Source organism: Nylanderia fulva, unplaced genomic scaffold (genome assembly GCF_048542155.1).
Source record: "Nylanderia fulva isolate GAGA-0341 unplaced genomic scaffold, ASM4854215v1 Scaffold6, whole genome shotgun sequence".
Classification (NCBI taxonomy): Eukaryota; Metazoa; Arthropoda; class Insecta; order Hymenoptera; family Formicidae; genus Nylanderia; species Nylanderia fulva.
Genome location: NW_028190698.1, coordinates 274,225 through 296,874, shown reverse-complemented (window position 1 = coordinate 296,874; position 22,650 = coordinate 274,225). Strand labels below are relative to the sequence as shown.

General features: G+C 43.3%; 1 protein-coding gene across 11 annotated transcripts in view; it reads left to right on the top strand.

Annotated features, from left to right (window-relative positions):
- The window catches only part of LOC114944466 (protein daughterless), a 115,064-nt gene that overhangs the window by 62,868 nt on the left and 29,546 nt on the right, over positions 1–22,650 (top strand). The window contains exon 1 of one of the 11 annotated variants that reach the window (XM_085487925.1): positions 19,547–21,652. The exons of the other annotated variants lie outside the window; for them this stretch is intronic. Coding sequence (XP_085344051.1) covers positions 21,206–21,652 — 447 coding nt within the window. The 5' untranslated portion in view covers positions 19,547–21,205. Of the gene's footprint in view, positions 1–19,546; positions 21,653–22,650 lie in introns of those variants that run through there. 11 annotated transcript variants of the gene reach the window in all.

Sequence of the window (22,650 nt, the reverse complement as noted above, 5' to 3'; positions counted from 1 at the left end):
CGATGCGAGAAAATGCCTTTTGAAAATTTCGATCTCCGTCATCTTCCTCACGCTTCCTTTCCTTTCCCATCGGTCGGTTCTTTTGTTCTCTCTCTCTCTCTCGATTCTCTCCCGTTCCTCGGCGAAAATATCGCGGGATTAATTCACGCTTTGTCGTGTACAATTTAATTAATTCGATTAGAAATCGTAGAAATGAATACGTACGATGATAAACTCCATTAGAAATTTACGAAACAACTTTGCGAAATCAATTCTCTAACTGTATTAAAAGTTTCGAAATAACATTCGTGCTTAAAAGCTGATTAGAATCGAGAGACCAGAGTTATTATAGTCCGCTAATAAACCGATAAATAATGACGATCAAATAACAAACGCGATATTAAATAATACATGCGTGCGCGCGCGCGTTTAATCATATTAATAATTCAAAGTTACTGCGCGAAAAGTTGTGCCGGGCCGGCGTGTAATTCGCCCCGTTAGCTATATCGACATCCCGGCCGCGCGTGTATTACGCGGATAATTTACGGAATTGGAAACGAGGCGCGTTATATAGGCGCGTTACCTTCAATTAAACGCGCGTAATCCCGCGCGGCGAGAAGAGGAGGAGGCCGCGACACTCGAGCGCGGCCGAAACAGTTGTTGCTTCCCGATGTGCGAAGTGTCGTTGATGTTTCAAAAATGATACTCCACTCGATGCGATGGTGTATAATTGAAAAATCAGTGAAGCGCCCTCGACACCGTTGGCCGCGTCGCGCGCTCGTCGAAAAACGCGCACCCCTATATGCACGCGCGTGCACTCGTTGCTCGAGTGCACTCGTTGGTCGATACCTCGAATTGTTTTTCTCTTCGAAAAGCCCAGCACCCGCAATGTGTCTCGTATGATTTTCCTCAGCCACCGCACGTTACCGCGCGTCTAAATTAGCTACTTCATTCTTGGCCCGAAATAATGTCGCATCCGATCTTGATAGCTGGAGGAATTATATCTTTTTTTTCAGCTTGGGCTTTGAATATACATATATGTGTGTGTGTGTGTGTGTGAAGACGACGACGACGAGGTCAGCGCGCAAGAGTAAAAGCGCGATCGAAAATACGCGAGGGAAAATAATAAAAAAGAGATAAATAAATAAAATAAAAGGGACCTTTGTGCCCCTCGCAATTAATTATCCACTCTATATGCTAATCGCGCATTCGTTGGTTCGTTCCGCAGAGGCGTGCCATTGTCTCCTGAAAAATTAGAAAGCCCATTTACGGCCTCCTATGCGGTCTCATTAATTTGCGAAAAAATTCACGCGGTGCTCACGGAATAGGGCCCCCTATGTAAATCGCGCGAGCGCTCCACCGCGCGATCCATAATGTGTCAAGGATGATCTACGCTCGTGTGTAAGTGCGCCGTGTCAAAAAGAAATTATTTACAGGTGTGTGCGTGTCGTGTTTATGCAAATAGCGGTGCCGGCGTGGCTCTCGTGGTCGGACACGGATACTCGAACGACGTTTCGCGGCTCTTCGTATATATTAACGAGCGGCATCGACATTCGTTAGTCGGACGCTAAAATCATAATGTCGTCGTTTCGCGGCGGCCTTTTTTTCTTTTTTTTTCTTTTTTCTTTTTTTTTTTTTTCAAAGCGTAAAGCGTTCTCTACGTTCCAATTACTACATTTTCTACGTTTTTCTATTTGCGACATCTATGTACATGGACGACGAGTCGGTGGACAAAATACACGCGGGCTATAAATCACGGTCCCCGCGATTATTATATTTGCAATTCGAACAATTCCTCGAGCTATTTTGCGTTACACCAGAAACGGTTAAAAATATATTTGTCACTTTAGTTATCTCGCGCACGCTACGCGTATATATCTCGTCAGTGAATTTTATCGTTTTTTGTTTCGCGAAAATAAATCGTCCGTTGATCGAATCGATAAAATATGTATAAATAAATGTGAAGATATAGAATGCAAACAATTTTTCCTTCGCTTTAATCTGCTTAGACATTCTCTTAAGCGGCTTTGTAGGGTATATTCAAATATTCCCGGATGTGTTCCAATTATTGGCGTTTTGCGGCCGTACACCGAGTTGGTGTATTTATTATCGATGAATTCGGCGATGATCGATGTTACTCGCCGCCTCCCATCGAGGCGATGATAAATAAAAATCTGGCGAAAAGCTTCGAGTCACGCTGCGAAAGCGGTATACATAATAATATTCGGCGCAGAATTGTTGTACCTACCCCGGATTGATCGGTCCCGCACTTAACATTTGCGCAATTGCCGCAGGTGCGGCTACAATTTCACACGTCATTATTATTTGTTATCATTTAATTAATCGCCTGGGCGAGCATTTATTTATTTACGGGGCCGGAGAGCGCGCGTCGCATCGATCTCTCGCTTCGTCGTGCTTCACGAGCACGCATATCACGAGAGAGAGAGAGAGAGAATTAGCACGGTCGCGTCGCGACCGCATTAATTATTAGTACATGCTGAAACAAAATTAGGCTCTGTCATAGCCGTAATTTAATCGCGTGCGGGAAACGGTGTAATAAAGTCGGGCGAATCGTGTCGATCGATCTCCCGCGGGGAACAATTACCGGAAAAATTTGCCGAATCATTTCGCAATTCCTTCCTCATTTCTGCTTTTCAGACTCAATCACGATAATACACACAGCTATCTCTTGTCGTCGACCATTATTTTCATCTCTTTATTATTTTCTACTTTTTATTTTATTATCACATTTATATCATTATGTAATTATATTAGCCTGCGGCAATTTATCATTGTCATCTCTTTTTTTGACATTTATCGTTGCCCAAGTGGCTAATCATATTTTTATCATTATCGAGAGAGATTTTGCGTCTTATACTTGGCATTCAAATATCTAATTTTCACCTGCTCGTCTCGCGACATTCAATTCTTCACTGCGACTAGAGAACACCTTTAAATAACGGATGAGGCTTTAGACGGGCGAAAGAGAGAGAATTCTCTGGCATATTAAGGCGGCACAGCGGCATTAAACGACTTCACCGTTAGTTCGAACAGTAACTTCCTCGTCTCTCTCGAGGGTTTCCATCGAAACCAATTCGATTTGAATTCTGGATCCCGGTCTGGTATTGCCGCGGCATGATTCTTTGCCGATCGAGAGTGTACACACTCCGCATTCCAAGATCGATCCGCTCGTCTCTCTCTCTCGGTCGCGATGCTGCGTATAGAAGACGAAACGCGCGTATCGACACGCGTCATATATCGCGAGCGAGCGATTTATTACGTTTTTGCGACGGCCTCTCTCGCCGCGCAATATCTCGTGTCGCGGTAATTGAATATCTGAAAATGTCAGGAAGCATATAAGTCTCGGGGTCGCGTTCCTTGCGAAATGCCATTCTTACAGAACGTCGCGTTTGTCCATTTTTTCTTTCTTTTTCTTACACACATATTACGTGTAATTATTTTGTTCCGCAAAATCGGCGCGCGCGTTTTTTCTTCGCCAGATGAGGAAGAAAGAATGGAAAGAGTGTATAACGGGGAGCGAGAGAGACTGGAGGAGGAAGAGACTCAAATTGCGATCCTCGAACGATCGACACACGGTGTGTGCCTCATTGATCGACCGCGTGGATTCGAGAGCGTGTCCGGCGCACAAATCATCCTTCGATCGTCGGTCGGATGCACCTTCTCGGTGGGAGCAGAAATTGCCGACAATAAATAATAAACCGAGCCGTGTAATTTGAGGTAACGGGTTCTCTCGATGTACCTCCCCTTCGTTCTCCATCCCCTTTCTTTGTTCTCCTCTCGCTCAACCACGTATACACGTGGACAACATGTTGTCCGTGGCGCTTCGCGAGGAGACGCGTGCTCGGCACGCACAGGTGCAAGCTGAGATTATACTCTCTCTCTCTCTCTCTCTCTCGTGTAAAGTGCGCCGGAAGAAACATTTTCGCGTTGCGCAAAAAAAAAAAAAAATTGCCCGCGAAATTGTAGGACGAAAAAAAAGTATCTCGAGTAGGCTGTAAATATTTTCTTGATTAAAGAGAGGGAGGATGTTGTTTCGGCCAAGTATGAAATATTTTTCATCTTACGTACCCAAGTTAATTAATAAGTTTCAGAAATTTCAGTAAAATTACGAGGATATAAATAAAGAATGCGAAAAGGTACGCGCGGATTAAGGAGCACTTCCATTATGAACTCCACGATGAAGTCCTTGATTGCGTTCCTCGTATCTTCGTGAAAAACAGCCATCACTTATTTATATTTCACAATAAGGGAGGGAAATAATGCGAAGCACTATCGCTCGTAAAGCTCGTAAAATTATCTAGAATGATCGCGGATATAAAATTACCTCGCGTTATAGCGCGCCTAATTACCGCTGTGATCTATATTCCGGCTAACGACGCGAAGGTTGTACGGCATATTGTGACTGCCTTTGCCCTTCTCTCCCTCTCTCTTGTACGTTATTTAATAATGCTCGCATTAATCGTAAAATTATCCGCATCGTTCTAAACTATCGGCGGATTTTTCTTCGAATCGTGGCGAACGCAAGGCGAATAATTGTATAGTCGAGTTGTAAGTCTAACGCGCGCTTCTTCTACATACCGATTATTACTCGACGCGTAAACGCTTTTGCGAGCTTAATCGTCTAGTCGTATAAGTGTATGTGTGTCCGTGCGCGTGTATGTGAATACACTATCCAAGTCTGCTGCTGCGAGGGTCAGAAGATGGCGAAGAGTACTGAGCCGTAAGATATTTATCTCGTGCCCGCACGCGCCTCGTAAATTCGCGCGTCGCTGAACTTTTATACTTCGCCTTTAATACACTTTACGTTGCGCAAACAGCCCTGCCTTATCCTTAGCTCGATTACTTTATCCTTATCTCAACGATTGCTATACAATAATTTCAATGAATTTCATTTTCGACGCTACACACATATATTTTGTGTTATTTTCATTGTTACGAATAAATATAGCTTTTACGTAGTCGGTACTCTCCAAATTTATCGAAATCGATGGCTTCAAGATAAATTTTCGTAGATAACCATTTTTATTTTAATTTCGATTTTATCGCATTTATATATCTTGCGCAGCAATCGCAAATTTGTATCAATTTAAATTCGATTACGCTGTATAATCGAACGATTTTTTATGAACAGATTGCAGTTATATCGATCTTTTTCTCTTAATTATATCGCGACAGCGTTTTTTAACATCGCCTGCGTACAGCATGCATTTTCCGCGATTGTTGTCACCAATTTGAGCACTATTATTATTGTTCGCCGCGCGCGAGTTTCTTCGTCGAAAAAGCGTCTTGCGCGCAGTCGACGATAGCGAAATAGCCATTAATTACCGAGAGTCGGCACTGGCCTTCTAATTAGCTCGAAAACCCGGTTTTGCTTTCGTCGTCCCCCGTAATCCGCGACTTCTCTCTATCTCTCTCTCTCTCTCTCTCTCTGTCCGACTCTTCCCACCGTTTTCTCGAACTTGTTAATTTATGAATGAGCGAGCCGCGAGAGTTAACGAGCAACGAAAATAAAAGTTTTGCGCGCGCACGGCGAATGAAGTATAGTTGCACCAGACACATTTTAATCTCGCGTTCCTCTCCGCGTGTCGCCTCCTCTCTCTCTCTCTCTTCTCTCTCTCTCTCTTTCTCCGCGAGATCGCATCGCGAAAACGAGGAAACATCTCTCACAATTTTTTGCAATTGTGTCTGTTTTCGAAATGTCTTCGCGTCTTCCGACGAACACTGCATTTTTCACGGGGGAACCATACATCATTTTCACAGAAAGGTTATTTATTACATATATATACATATATATATATACTTGACCACATTCTTAGAAGCGGGCGGCTATTTGTATCGAGCGGGAAAACGTAACGCGAACTAAGAAGAATGATTGGCACGGAGAGAATTGTCGGATAACAATGAGAAGAGACGAGGACGAGTAAGGCAATTTCCGACACCGTGTATAATGCTCGGGGAGGGATTTTGCGATCGGCTTTGTGCTCCCGTTTCCCCTCTTCGAAGGAGAGAAGCTTTTTTTCGCGCTCTTTCTAGCCCTCTCCGCCAGTCTCATCCTGTTTCAATCTAAATCCGCTTCGACGCGTATAATTCTATCGACCGATCAAATAATTGAAACGCTTTAATTCTCGATGCACCCCCTCTGTCCCGCGGCCTTCGGTCTTTTATTCATTTTCTATGTATCTCGAGGATGGTTACCGATTTTCCGATATTTGCAATATGGTTCTTCAAGACTTCGAAGGACGACGAGGCGTATCGCATTATTACATAAATTCTTCCAAATTGCTATCGCGGTGATAATATAAAGGAATAATAATTATTTTCCATTAAACTGAAAAATGGAAAAGATAATCTCGATTAATTGACTTGATAAGAAGTACCATCGATAAGAGAATAAATTAATTTTACTTGCCGATCAGATTTCTAAAGCATATTTAGGATGTAATATTCTTAACAAAGACTGGCGCAGAGAATATTTTGCGACTTTTATTTATATACATATACAATTTTTCAAATGTCAAAACATATATGTATCAGAGCGCGTATTAATATGCATGAAAAAAAAAAAATCAATCAATTCGAGTTTGATTGGATGCACCGCGCTATTCTCCTCCAAAGAGCGAGTTTGCGGCGCGTTTTCAATTAACATCTTCCCGTTGACGGGCATGCGGGAAAGATCGGCGAAAAAGAATGACGGGCGAAAGAAAGCGAGACGGCGAGGGGGTTGAAAGAGGGGAAAAGCGGTAACGACGCGTATACTTCAATCCCAAGGGCGTCGTGACCGTTCTCGGCAGGGGTGGCAGTTTTCGGGGACGAGTCACCCTTTTCCCCTGCTCTACCCTGCCCTGCGTATCCAGCAAGTATACAGTACACCGAGCGTGTAACGTCCCACTGTCAGCCGACCCTCCTACACATACATACGTATACACACCCTGTCACACGTACACACGTATAGAAATACAGGAGCGCGGAACACGCGCTCGCCTTGAGCGGGGGTCTGCCCTATGATTTGTAGCAGCGCTATAATGCCTCTAGCCGGGCACCCTCCTTTCACCCTCTCTTGCGCAACCCCCGTCTCCGCTCCCGTCGTAACGCTTTCCACTCTCACCCTCCGCACGAACACGCGCGCGCGCGCGCGCGTGTAGCGACACGTAGAAACGGCTACGAAGCCAAAAGAGTGGCAAAAACTTCCGGATCGGAGTGTACGCGATAATTTCGACCTACATCCTCTTGTCATGTTATCAAAATTATTAATTAATTAATTTTAATTAATTAGTATTTATATTGCAAATTTCAGAGGTTTTATTATGCATGTGTGTGCGCGAGCAGGTATTATTAATGCGCTCGATAAAACAAAATTTATGTTAAATCGGACGTCGTGATACATTAAAAACCATTTTATACGGAATTGAATAAAAAAAATAAAATAGCGGTCCGTGTGTGGAAACGATATTCGTGAAAATTGGAAAATTGCAAAATACCCGGTCATTACAGGCTCGAATTGTGAATCGCGATCGCGATATCATACTCAGCTATACAAACAAACTCACTCGGTGACGTTATCATCAATGGGTTCGTCCGGATGAAGAACGAAACGATGATATCCACCGTGCGACCGTTGCGATTTCATCAACGTGGAAAATTAACTGGTCGCATAATCCGAAATGCATAGCCAATTTTCGCGCGCGTTATTATCCATCGTCTCTTGTACCGCGTGATTGCGCAAACGATTCGTCCAGATTTGACACTTGATACACCGCGCGAGAATTCACGAGTCGATGAGGTCATTATCTTAGCCGAGTGACGAATTCATGAGTCTCTCTCGCCACGATATTTAAATTCCCTCGGCCCCGATGATTTAATCGAACCGACCGTGCTCGCGCGCTAATTATTCCGCCGATGAATTTAATCATCCGCTATCTCTCGCCGTGTTGCGCGATTAATAATAAACGGAAAAACGTGTCGCTCGCAGATTCTCACGCGGGTTGCGACATCAAATTTATACAAATCAAAATGCGAATATCCGCATATTTCGGTGTCTGCTGAGAAAAGATTAATGTCAACTGCTACGCGCGTTTCTCATTAGAGAAATAAAATCGGATTTAAATAATTTGAGAAAATGCTTGCATCGAATTACAACACGGATCGAGGAAGGAAAATGGAACGTGGGCGATACTTGATTCCAATAAGTCCCCGGATGTTGGCGTTTAGGTTGTAAGCACGAAGCCGGGAGTTCTTCGGGGGCATTCGACAGTTTGATCCGTACGACAAACGCACGACGGCGAGGTTTCCGTTTATTGGTACACCCGACATACGGAGCCGTAAAACTCCCGAAGATCAACAAGGAGACGAATTTATGGTAGTTTCGTAACGCGATTGTAGCAGGGAAGGAGAGAAGGAAAGAGGGTGGCCGGAAAGTGTTCGTGAGAGAAGTTTTAACCACATCGAAGAAGGCCAAAGTCGCGCTACCAGGTTCATCCATTACGATTAAAATATTTTTTTTACCCTTGTTCGATTATATAAATATTGCCAATTTTTTTCAAAGCTAACCACTCATGACGAATATTCACACAGGGCAATTTTCAACTTGAAAGTAACTACTGTATATTTAAATATTGAAAAAACATTTGTGATGAGTATTCACGTTCGCGCGTTTACATTCACGTTCGTGTTTATGTCGGGAAACGTGGCTTTTTCGAGGAGAGAATAAGATTGTTGAATTTAATGAAAGCTGATTTATATATACGTTAAGACTAAAAATAGAAGATAATGAGGACTGAAAGCTTTAGCAATTAAATTATGTCGACAGTATCTTTTTTTTTTTACGATTGCAAAGTTTATTATACGAAATATCATAGGCCGGAAGTTTTTCTCTGATAGAATCTTTTACGATACATCCATCTGTTGTAAATATCACGGAAATCAAGTTACGGAACGCCCTGGAGAAAGAGGGAGAGAGGAGGTGAGGGTGAGTTAAATCGTGAAATGAAGATGGCTTTACTGTTGTTAAGCGAGCAACGGAACGAGAGAACCCGACGGTTGCCGCGAATAAAAAAGGAGATGAACGATACAGCGATACAGTTACGGGACAAAGATGGTCATAATTCGACGATACGCTCGTCAGTGTTTCTCAGTTTGTGATCAGCATTCTAATACTATACTGTTTGGAATTTTACGCGTGATAAAAAAAAAACACTACTTCTATCGACACGTCATATCGAGATAAAAATGGTTTCATTGTTACAAAGAATATACAACTTTTCTGAATTTTTGAAGAAGTTATAATTGATTCAATTCTAGAAAATTGAAAATATAATAAAATTCTCTGATTATAATCATTTATTCATCGATTATAATTGAGAATCAATATTTCACTTTCGAAGGTATGTTATACGCATTGAGTGTCGCTAGGTATCGCGGCGGGTTTCTGGATTTAAAGGGATCCTCCTCGACGAATAGCTACCTACTTTACCAACCAACTGAGCGAGCCAAGTTATTAAATTTTTAATGTGTCTAAGTTGGTACACATAGCCCACCCCTCTTCACCCTCTTTCATCCCTCCGGTTATACTCGACCCGTTTCAACCCCACCGGAGCGGAGAACGAGTATCGGTGGATCACCCGAAGGGGAAGAGGGGAAAGGGAGTGAAACGAAACGAGAAACAAGGTAGGGTGAGCGAGAAAGGGGAATTGAGGGAGAGATCTGTGTGTTGTCTGTCGCAATAAATTTATGAATTGTTCCGAATTACATGGAAGCTCTCGGGGCAATCGAGTTAACGCGTGGGGGGCTAAACTCGAATTTTTTCCAGTCTCGTCTAAAGTTGTCAATCACACACGGTGTTATTTAAATTAACAGCCGTAATTAAAGTTTAAACGCATTTTGGGTACAAATCGGATCAGCGATTTAAAAATGAAAAAAAAAATGTATCTCTTACGTTTATCATCAACGTACTGTGATTAAATTTTGCTTTCCAAAAACAATAGGGATGATATATGTTGTCTCTTCTCTCGTGTCTTGGCAACTTGTCCGCGTAACTGGCTAGACACAAGATATCCACCTGATGACTACGCGTTCGCATTAAACACTTGATGTTGGTGTCAAGTGACGGCTGTCAAGGATTGTTTGCGTGTCATCTACGTCGAACTTGCGAGCACACCTTTCACGATCGTGTTGATGATAAATCGATAGGAGACACGCGCGTGTCTCGGCACATTGAATATATAGCTTTGAAATATTTTGGAACTTGTAATCGTTCGCGACCCTAAATTATTCGTCAGAATAAGAGACAGCTATCGATTATTTAAGGATTATCGGTCTTCCCATAAATTGATGCGAGTTACTTTCTGAAATGTCCCTCTACTGTTATCTATCAATTTCGGAGTAGTAATTAGTACAATAATTCATTTATTTAAATCAAATGTTTAAATGTGTCATATTTTAAATCAGTCCCTTTTATTTTTAGATTTGGAGGTTTCAATGTAAGAATAAATTAAGTTCGGAATTCGCAAGGTAATAAAATATGAAGTCATATCTAAAATAGACCTTACAATTACGAACTTATCTCGCTCTCACACCGAATCCCCTCAAGTCTCATCCGAGCCCGCGATAACGAAAAAGCCCGACGATAGAAGCGCGACGGACCGGGAGGATGACGTCACAATCCGTCAGCAGGGAGAGTCGTATATCCGCAGGCGAAACTTCATGGGAAAGACACCGTCGCATAAATTCGCGGAAGTCGTAAGCAAGATTCGTGACGTTCTTAAGTACAACTGTTGGAATCCAAGCGTGCGCGCCAAGGATTCATCTTATTCGCGCGTAGCATTTTCGATTCTTGACGAGCACCTGCCTTCGCGCGCAATCAAATTCATTATCGTAATTTTAAGCATTTCGGGCTTCTACTTATTAATAACGAGTGCGAATTGCAGAGGCTACTTAATTCGAGAGGCGAGATCGAATTTGAACAACAACAAGGGAGGGAGAGAAAGAGAGAGAGGGAGAACGGTCGCGACCACGGTTAAATAACAATTACAGCGACAACGCAGGAGGGAAAGCAGCCGCCGAAATGTCCGTGTAACGTCAACCGGCGGTAATTTAACTGCCGCCTCCATAAACAATCGTAGCCGGGGTCATAATTATTATTGTGCAGCGAGTCGGCGGGGACCAGCGAGCTAGCTAGAGCACATTGTATGCGCGCTGCACCCAGCGACAGTTAAATCGCCATCGTTAAATGTCCGGCTTTACGAGTGTCGTTGAGAATCGACGGTTCTGTTCGTTATCGTCGCAAACCGTCCCTCCTCTCCGCTCTTGTCATTTTTCTTCGGCCCTCCCTTCCCTATCGTCCAAATCAGCCGCGCTTAATACTTTTGCGTCACCCGTTGCGTGGGAGATTTCCGGCGATTCGCGCGATGACCGACTGCTGCCGCTTTTAAGTCACGTAAATCCTCCGTGAACGCGGCTTAACTTGCAATCGGACATATCGCAATTCTTTGAAAGTTGTTGGAGAAGGTTCTTTTCGCGAGCGAAAATTTGAAAAAGGATCGATATTGATATGTTATGTTCAATCCACGGTATATGCATTTACTTAGACTTTACCTTGAAAATCATGGTAATCATGGAAGAATAGGTATTGCAAAAGTTGTATAAGAGTTTCTCTGATTATTTTACTAAATTTTTATTGTGGTAAATATATATAAATCAGAGAAACGTTTACAACATTCTTCCAATATTATATTGTCCCATACGATTACCGAGATTTTCAGGGTAAATTCTAAGAGAAAATTCTCTCCGCGTATCAATGGTAAAATATACAGAAGCAGCCGCATATATATCTTAGTATCGACAAGATATGTAGAGGCGGATTTGAAGAAGCTTTGCGAAATTTGCATTACCGATGAGGCCTGACCGACGTCCTTTCCGAGACGTTGTTTGATGTTTTCCATTTTAATAGGACGAAGGTCGTGCATGTGTGCGCTTCTTTGTGTATACCTTGGAAAGAACAATGTTTTCTTCCTTCTCTGCCTTCGAGCCACGGGGATGACATTGATTGTCCTCGTTCCTGGGTAGAACGAGGTAGAAAAAGTACGTTCTCGGCACTTCCAAGTTCGGACGCGACGATTCTGCCTCTCGGCACAAGTTGTTCGCCGTGTGCCTAATGAATCTTTCAAAGTACGAAAGATGCTCGCGCGCTCTTTTTCCTGGCGAATGCCGCATAAGGGGTCGGTTCTCGAGAAGACAAAAATGGCCTGTCGCCTGTTGTCCCGTTTCGGAAAAAACTTACCGTCATAAGTAGTCGGACGCGATGATATAAAGGCTCATTTTACACCAGTTGATTTTCAAAATAATATCGTATCGCGCGAACCAACTTGCGCGTAATTCGTAAAGCAATTTTAAATAGCGAAATAAATCAAAGCAATAAACACCCAATAAAATCAATATAGTCATTAGTTTTTAATTAATTAATTATCAAATTTATTTTAATATTATTGAAATTATTTTCCTCTGTTTATTTTATTATTGGACAATATTAATTATAATATTTCACACTATTAATTATCTTTTGTATTCACAATTACATGAATTACAAAATATTGGGACACGAAAATAATCTCGTTTAAACGAACCTTTACTCGGATGTATGCAACCGAGTCACGTGTCCTTCGGCAAGGAAGGACGACGTATTCCGTTTCCTTCCTCTTTGTTGATTCGCGAAGAAGTCGCCGAATGTCCGCGTAGTGAAGTCGGATCTCCGGGGACTATCGTGCCATTCGTTGACAAGTCTTTACGTAAATGGCTCCGTATTGCCGTTTCCGGCCACCGGAAGCGCGATGAATAATCGGTTCCTTTCGCGGAATCAGTTCCGTGAATAAAATCTTGTCCTTGTATTCCGATAATATAACTTATTATTAAATTATTGTTATTACTGAAATACACATTCAGACCATGGGCAAAAACTTCTCTCACACTTGCAAGATACTGAATTAAATTGTTGAATAAAGAAAATTAAAAAAGTATATAGCGCTAATTTTAATTTGTCTCTCTTTTTGTTTCAGGTAAGTCCAATTTCGATTATCAAAACAAAAATCGCGAGAATGCTGCCGCGCGAGAATCGTGAACGGGCAACCGGATTCACGTAAGTCGTCCACTCTTTGCCAACGTGAACACGTGGGTAGCTCGCGATCGGTGAGCACCGCGGGCGTGCTTAATTCATTCAACTTTCTAACAGCGTGCCGATCCGACAACGCTTGTTGTTTTTTTCACGCCGCCGCGGAAATATATTTTTGTCTTATTCGTGTTTATGCCGCTTCTTTATACAGCTGTATAATATGCATCCATTTTATGTGTTTACCTAGCTCGGCCCATTAATCTTCGACCGCGTCTCGTGAAACGATCTGTAAATCTCGTTGAGAATCGTAAGATTCGTCAGGAAAATCGCCGAGTTTTACAGACGACTCTAATAGTATTTACGACGTGAAATAATATTAATATTATTATTACGACGCGAATATAGAGATGTCGTAGATTTTATTGTCGCGCCACAATGACGTGACGATAATGCAATAGCTGATTTTCAATATCAATCGCGATAGATTGTGAACTGCATTTTATTTTGTTTATAATTTTCATCATTTTATAATGTCAAGTTCTCTCACTCTGATTTTCTCACGATTAATTACAAGTAGCAAAAACCTTCTAATCTTTCTCGTAAAAGTCTATGGCATTTTCTTTTTATGTATAGTGGCCGAATTAATTTCCGGGTCGTCGTGTTTCCCGAGTCGATAATCTAACGGTACCCGGACGACACACTGTTAGAGATCGGTTAAGTATCTAAGCGTTGTAATTCCGCGCAGAGAAATGCTTATCTGCATTGTAGATCCCTTGTTTCTGTCACGCGCTTTGTTCGCGACAGATAGGATCGTATAACGGCGGAATCAATGTCGGTGAAATTCGCATGGACCGTTGAACCGTATGGCAGATGATGCTATTTTTTTCTGCGGTCTAGAACTATTTGATTCTCGAATAGATCGGGTTTAAAATACCCTACCAGAACTATTGCCAATCAACGTACGTTTTTTTTTTTTTATTTTTATTTTTTTTGCGCAATCTATGACTGTACAGAGTGTCGCGAAACTTCTTGCGCCCTTAGAACAACGAGTTATAGGATATATATTTGTGATATCGATTCGAAATAATGTGCGGGACAACCCTCTTATGTTGAAACTAGTAAACAGCACGCAAATAATAGATTGCGTCTCATTAAACAAATTAATGATTATTGAAAATTAATAATTAATGATCTTGTAATGCGCGGCGGGGCAGCAAAGGGCGCGTTAGCGCCATGCTGTTGTTCCCATCGAAAATGCGGCGAACTGTTCACGCGAGGTACGTCAAACGCAATGTTCCATGCGCGTGAAATTTGCGGTAAATAACATGTTTATTTTATGCAACTGGTATACAATGAATTATTTCTTGCGTCAAGACATGGCAGATAGATGGGAGGGAGGGAGAGCCTTGATTTTAATTACGCGTTTGTATACATATATATATAAAATTAGGGGAATGGTTAACGAGATGACTCGTTTGAAGAGAGAACTTGGATCAAACGAGACGACAGGTCTACTTCTTTTAGGGGCTGTTTCCGTCCTGTGATGTTTCAGGTTCCATGAACCTGGCCCTCGGTTTTTTTCTCTTTCTCCCTGTCTCCTCCGTACCTTTTGTTGTACCTTTGTTTCTTTCTCTTTCTTTCTCTTTCACTCTTTTCTCCTTCAAGCGCACCGTCGTCGGCGACAGGCTGTCTGGCTAGTTCTCGAGTCTTTCTCTCTCTCTCTTTCTCTTTCGATATTATTGCATTAAATACAAAAATCGCGGACAGCACAAACACGCCTCGATGCATTCTACCAAGAAAGAACCGCATCAACGTAGTATCGCTTGGACAACATATCGCCTCGTCCTACTCGTCTGTTCAATCCTGACTATCAGTTCCTTCCTGCTCTCTTCGTTTTCTCATTTTTTTCGCATTTCTTTCTCACCCCTCTCTCCTCTTTCTCGCTGTCTCTTTTTCTCTTTCTAGCATGTTGCATTACGTTATGTCGGCGGCAGGCAGTCTGGCCAGTTTACTCTTCAGTGGCTAGTCTACCTCTCCGTCCCTTTCTCTTTCTCTCTCTTCTCTTTCCTTCTTTAATCCTTCGTTCTTCTCTCGCGCACCTTCACTGTCGCCATGCTTATCCACGGACACATTCTGTACCTGTCCCCTGCCCTGTATAAGTGTGCGATTCTGCGTACGTATGCGTATACACTTCTCGTTCCGACCGTCTCTCCTTCGCTAGCCAGTCCTTTAAAACCGGTACAGTACCGGTAGAAAATGTATATATAACATCTTTCGTCACGAATACGCCCTTTTGTCCTTTAATCGTTTCTTCTCCTTTTCGCGAATGCTAAGATCTCAATTATAAGTCTTTTTCCATCGCGCTAGTTCAAAGTTTAAAAAAAACGAGATTTTATTTGTTTCTTTTGTATTACATTTTGTATTGCAAAATATGAAGATGCCGCCATTGTAAAATTGATTAATTGTAATTTTTGTTTACCAAAAGCTTCGTTTTTGCGTCGCGCGATAACAGCACAACATATTCGAAAGACGTTTAGAGGATATCGAACATCCTCTGGATGTCTTCTGGATATTCTTTGATGAACGTCTTTTGGATATGCGTGCTGCTAGGGTCCAGAGAGATTCTTTCTCTTCCGAGCGAGAGGGAGAGAAAGAGAGACAAAGGTTTATTTCGCAATGCGATCATTTCGATCGCGGTACAGTCTGGTTTGTTAAAAGTGAACGTTCCGCCTATTCCAAGTAGATTCGACGACAACGAGAACGACTATACATTACGCTGCACGGCTATATGTAACGCACACACGCGGCGGTTAGATTGAAATCGGTACGAAGAAGAAACCGAGCCGAACTGGTCGCACATGAATGGGACCATAATCATGCGGGGAGACGACGAGGAGTCGCATACGCTTAGGCGGTCTTTGAACCGTCTGAGGGGAAGAGGAGAGAGCGCTTTTTTCACTCAGCTTTTCCTCTCTCTTTATCTTTTTTTTTCCTCTGCGGGCGCGATATTTCAAGATTTTATCGGTAAAGCTTGATCGATCTCTTGCACCACTCCTGCGCTGATTCTGCGCGATCACGAATCCTACAATCAAGTACTCAACGATCGAAATTTGACGAAATTCGCGTTAAAAGTTCATTATGCAAATTTAATTTTATGGTAAGGAAAATCGTAAACACATGATTCTTCTCTGTCATAGATTTGACAGTTTATTTAATCCAAAACAAAACTAGTAGATTAGTATCATCTTTTCTAAAGCGTTGAATTGATGAATTAATTAAATGCACCTGCCTCAAAGTACGAAAATTATTGACCCGTTGAATTCGCTTAATAATAATTCGTCTTAGATTTATCAAGAATCGCCAACCGGTTTCAGCTCCTTTGTTATCGCAACTCGCGGATAAAAAAATAAAAAAAAAAAGAGATCAACCTGTCTCGACGATGTGGTTGAATTATTGCTTACATCGCCGCAACTTGATTCGAAAGGACATATATCGTCGTCGTCGCACAAACATCGAGAGATCTAGGTGAAGGTGTTGGCGATTAGGCAGATACTTCGCGAACCCCGCAGTGCTATGATTACCAGTTTTGTTGTTGAGTAACCGGCAAGCCGCGCATTGATCGACGCGAGTTCCAGCATGTCGCTCGCCAGCTCGCCTCGTTGCTCGATTCGCTACCGCACTTCACTTTGCGATCCGATCCGTATCGGCGGCGGACCACCTACTCGTTACCGCACCGCGATTGCGCGATTAGTATGTCTATTATACAGATAGGGGAAAGGTAATAGAGGAATAAGTGCGATATCCATTATGTCACTGAACCGTAAAATGTAGTGCTTAATGATTTGAGTTTGCACACATATATTGCTAGTGATATAGACCGTGTTGTGAATTTAAAATCCTTATACCTCTCGGGAAAACTCACAGAGAGAGTGTTTAAGATTTTTTAATTACAATGTTCGTATATACGTGTGTATTGAAGGTTTACACGCGGAAAGGAACGATTTACCGCGACGTTTTACGGTAGACCTAGACTCTCCCTCGTATCGCTCACCTTGACTTAAATCTCGCTCAAAGCGATCTCGTCGATCGTCGTCGTTGATCCGTCACCGCGCTCGCGGTCGAGCTCGGACTTGCACCGAGCCTTTGCCATTGGCTTCCCTACCTGTTGCACGTCGGGGCAGGCTAGTTTTTCCTCGGGTTTACCTCACCGCGGTGTTTCCACTTTGCGTCGTCGAGGAGCTCGACTCTGTTACAGAGTCGCGCCCGTCTGAATTGCGGAGGCAACGTTCGTTTAATTACGTTCGCGTCCTTTTTGATCCGCGAATTCTCGCGAGTTTCAAAGTTCAAAAGAAGTTTAGTTGACGTGAATGACAAATGATATTGCGATCTGACGCTATATTCCAGATCTTTATGTACCATAAATAAATAATTGTAATATAATAAATAATAATTGTGTGATATGAATTAAATAAATTATTTGTAGGCTAAATAAATAATAATTGAAAGTAATTGCACGCGGCATTATATTTACGAAGAAGTCGACTTCACTTTCCGTCTTCTCTTCTCTGGCGATTCTCTTTTAAACTTTCGCACGCGTGAATGAGAAGCGCGAGCAAAGATTCATCGGACCTTGACGCCGCTGCCGATGTAGCAGAGAGAATCTGCTGAGAATCGATCTTGTTCGCGCGGTGCGGAAGTCGGAACAAAGGAATCGATTCACCCGATTGGCGGCCACCTAATCCTCACAAAGCGCCTCACGTCGCCACGAAGTCGAAGTTTACTTTTCGTGCTCAAACATAACTCGGGGGCTTTCGGAAGCGCGTTTGGGCGACGGCGAACGTGAAGCGCGAACGTGGGCGAAGGGGGTCGAAGAAGGAGGGAGGGTTAAACACACATAATCCACCGTTTTCCGCTGTAACTCGTAACTCCCGCTCGTATTTTCTGTCGTTTCTCTTTCGATTCTCCTTCTACCTCTGTTCTCGTGCGCTCTCTTCGCCTCTTCGTTTGGTCCTCCTCCTCTCTCTCTCTCTCTCTCTCTCTTTCTCCCGAAATCTCTTCGTGGATAAACTATTTCTGTATTCCCGCGACGGTGCGCAACGAGAGATGAATAGAGAAAGATGCAATAGCGCGGTGCATTGAGATGCAACTGCATCTTGGAAGCGAATCTTTGAGAGAATCGAATGCAATCACACAAACGCGCGCAGATTTAGCGAGTGATGCAGATTCGTTCTTTTATAAAGTAACGGTGAACTAATCTTCAAAAGAGAATCGAATTTTTCAATATAGAATTATGAGAAGCAATCTCTTTCTAAATATGACAATATATCCTCGATGAGATATATTTTTCATTTTAATTTAAAATAAAGTTGTAGACATTTTAATGTTGTTAAAGCTTCGAAAGAACAAACTTATTTGTTCGGCATTTATTTCGAAAAAAGAGAATTCAGTGTTGCGAAATTATCTTTTAATATTAAGTGCAAGAGGGATAGGCGAATTTTTTTATTTCTGATAAAGCGAAGGCAATTAAGAATCGAGTGTTTTGCAAATCCCGGCGAATCGTGCGAGAAAAGCTGGGATTAATAGTATCGCGTCACGGCTGATGGGTTGGAAATAATGCTCGATGCCACGCCGAGGTATTTGACCCCCTGTAAAAGAAGAAAAAGAAACGGAAAGTAACAGGCGCGATTAAGATATCGCGCCGATCCACGATTAATGATCTGGCGCGCAACGAGGGGCAGATAGGCCCTCGTTGTAAACAACGTTCCCCTCCTCCCTTCGGAATCAATAACCGAGTCGGTTTGTATTTTTCTATGATCTACATTATTATCGAGCGAACGTTGCGTTTATGCATAATTAGACGTTGTCTGGGACGATGCGTGACTCTTGCGGTTTGAATCTGCATATATCATAAATCGTAAAATTTCATTACATGAAACGTTGACGAGATGGAACGATAGCTATAGAAATCTCGCAATTTTACTTCAACATTAGAAATACCGCGTACATAAGGAAAATGTCCTAATAAAGCGATTGCGCGACGAACGTTTTATTTTCTTTTGACATATGCAATGTCAGAAACGCACACAACGTTACGTCATTAAACGGCGATGCAGGCGTATATCGCCTCGCAGCTTTTCTTCCGACGCAGCACTCCGCTCTTAATTCCCACGATTTTTTAGCGCGCAGACGTTACTCGACTCTCACGCGGAGTGCAACGCTTGCAGTTCCTCTGCGGAGTTGCATGGTGCGAAACGAGACTGCGAGCGTCTCTCGCGTGGGGTCGAACCACGAGAGACGGGAGAAAGAAAGAAAGAGAGTGCATCGGTACAAACATATACACACATACAAGATGCACGTACGCGCGCCGTAAGAGACTTATATACGCTCGTATTGCAGAGGGGACAGGCACACTTGCTCCGTGCATCGTCTGGTAGAGGAAGGGGTACGCTGGACCCCAGCCTCCTCCGTGTGCGGTGTATAGCCTATGAGTCGGCTAACACAAAACCAGTCGTCTCTCTACTGGCTAAGCAGCTGGCCGTTTTGGCTTCTAATCCTCTCCCTCTCTCTCTCTCCGTCTGTCTGTCTTTTCCCGATTGTTTCCGCCGTGGGACGTTTCGCGTGCGTATACGTGCGTATGTACACGCGGTTCAAGTGTATATCGTTGTTTGAAAATCTCTCGGAGTAGAGAAAAATCCCCCGTGTGCGAACAGTGCAACGAGGCAGGCAATCGTACGAGAGAATACTACGTATTGTGGCAGAATCGTGCACGACACTGTGTGATGCAATTGCATTTGCGTCGATGCGAGTTCGCGGTTATTACGACGGCGAGATTCGATCAAACCGCGATTAAAAGCGTCGGAAAACTCGGACGCGTGTAAACGAATTGCGCGTTGTGTAAAAAAAAAAAAAATAGCCATTAAATAAAATCGTCGATCGAAGTTTTCCTCTTTTCGAAGGTCTTAAAAATTAATCCGAAATTTTCTCTCTATACCGATGTGGCAGACATGTTTTTTTAACAGTGATTTGTTTTACAAATACAATACTTTTGTTATCGACAACCGTTGTTGTATTATCGAACGTGTGTGTCAACGGCGATATTATCTCGCCGTGCAATTTAGCGGGATGGATTCCGTCGATCTGTCGATGAATCTGCTCCGTCTCTTTTCTCGAGACGCAAAAGCAAATACGATTCTTCCGTCGCGAAACTCGGGCGTTTCGCGCCGCAACTTTCACTGGTGATTAACGATTATCGCGGCCGCGGCGATTCGCCTACTAAAGAGTATATATATATATATATATATACGAAACGTTGCGCCGATTCGATCCAGCAATAATCGCGGAGCGTGCTGCTGTGGCAAACCTCTGATTAAGCGATCCGCGCGAGTGAGATTTTCGAGTTTCACTGGACTATTATTTCGTCGTTTTTAACGTATCCGTCTAGCGTACGATAAATAACGACCGTGTCGACGCAAGGTCGTTCCATCCTTAATACGGACTATACTATTTGGACGGTGACGCAGAAAGTTGATCCGCGCGATCGCCAAACCGGAGATCGTGCCAGCCGAGTGGAAATTCGACTCGTGCGAACATTGAAAGACTTCCAAAGGTGTCCGAATTGGAGTATTACGTCGTCGACAAAAATCGCGGATTCATTGATCGTGCAACAATAATGTGCAAATTGGAGATCGGAATCGTGTCAAGGCGGAGTGTCGAGCGCTGTGCGATCAGCTGATGGATTGTCAAACGTTTCGCCGCCGACACGCGAAGCACCTGCGATTAATCTCATCTTTCGTTTCACTTAACGCGCCTTCGTCGGCCGAGGAATTCCGCGCGTAGAAGTTTGACGAGTAACGGCGAGTGAAAACACGTGATCAAATAAAATTTATAGCATCCTGCAATCTACGCGAGAGAACATAAATATATACCTGTTTGCTCGGAATTTCATGTTCTCGGAGAAGAAAAATGAAATCCTAATTTCTTCCGATCGCATCGAAGCAACTTTGACTTTGATAGAAATCGATACTTCCGCCAGACGATGTCGAGCGATGACAAAGGAAGTCGCAGAGGGTGATCGGTCTTTTGAAATTGATTCTCGACGGAATCGAGATGGATCGGAGTTTTAAGAACAACGCGGACTTCAAGATGAATCAACAGAACTTCAAGCTGAGCGACTTCGGGATTGACGTGAGAGCCGGTCACGAGTCGAAGACCGGCGGTCAGAGCAATCAGTGCAAGGTTCGACCAAGTGGCCAGGTCAGCCAGCGGAACGCGCACGTTCAGCAGGTTGCGACGAGCTCGGGAAGACTCGCCGCTGGTGGCACGAATCTGCTGCAGATCGCGTGCAATCATTCACGCGCCGGTCCACCGTGCAACACGCTGATGACGTCCAACAGCATCCAGCGCAGCTCGAATCAACCTGGACAGATGCAGAATGCGCCGGTGACGGACCGATTTCAAGCGTCCAGTCCGGGCAACCTGTCTGCAACCAGCTCGATCGTGCAACTCAGCTCGTCGCCCAATTATTGGAAACAGTACGGTGGACAGGAGAGCGGGGTAAATATATATGTAACGAAGAGGCGAGGCATTGAAAGGAGCGGCATAATACGAAAATCCGGAGTTCTCTCTCGATTGCCGTTAAAGTCGAGAACAATAAGCGATAAGCGGAGAGATTACGCGGCCTGATTATCTTTCCATTTATTTCAATGGGCTAATTTAAATTGCCAATGCGCGAATATTTTATATTTCGAATGGCGCATTAGTCGGATAGCGTTGTAATAGCTGAGACGCGCTTAACACGGCTAACGATAAATTTCGAGAATTCCTATCGATTGCGGCATTGTACTGACCATGTTCGCGAAGGTGTCCGGCATGTGTCCGAGAATTCCTCGGCTCGTAAATTCTAGCGCGGACCCGGTGTCTTGCAGCGAACGCACTTAATGTCCCAGATGGTTTCGCGTGAAATTTGCCACTCGACCTCGGACAAGGTAAACAATGCGTTTACAGTTCGAGTACGTATTGTCGACGAAGAAACTCTTAATCCCTTAAAAGGTATTAGTTTAATGCTCGTACGTGATTTCGCGAGTCGTTCCGCGCCTCTTGTCGCATTGCAATTTTATTTTGCAAAAATCTCTTTATAATAGATTTTTAAAATTTATTAGAGCTTGAAACATCTTTAAAATAATCACGACATCCGTTGATAATTGCGGGGGAGAGTAATTATTTGGTTTCTCCTCGGTAGCGATCGTTGCAACAGGAAGTGCCTCTCGACGTTTAGCCTCAAGCATCGTGGCTCATCTAATGTTTGTCTCTCTCGCCACTTGGAGTTGTATTCATGGCGCGTTTCGCTCGCAAGGCTAATTAGTATGTGCCGCTGTGCCGCGTATTAGGCGGTGGTCACGGTTGCATACGAAAAACACGCGCGAAGGAAGGGAGGGGACCGTCGCATCTACCGTCGTCACCTGTGAAGGAATATATTTTCATGGAATTCTAAGAAATATCTGCCACCTCGCATAATCCTCCCGCTCGATATCCGTTTGTCCACTTTTATTTCT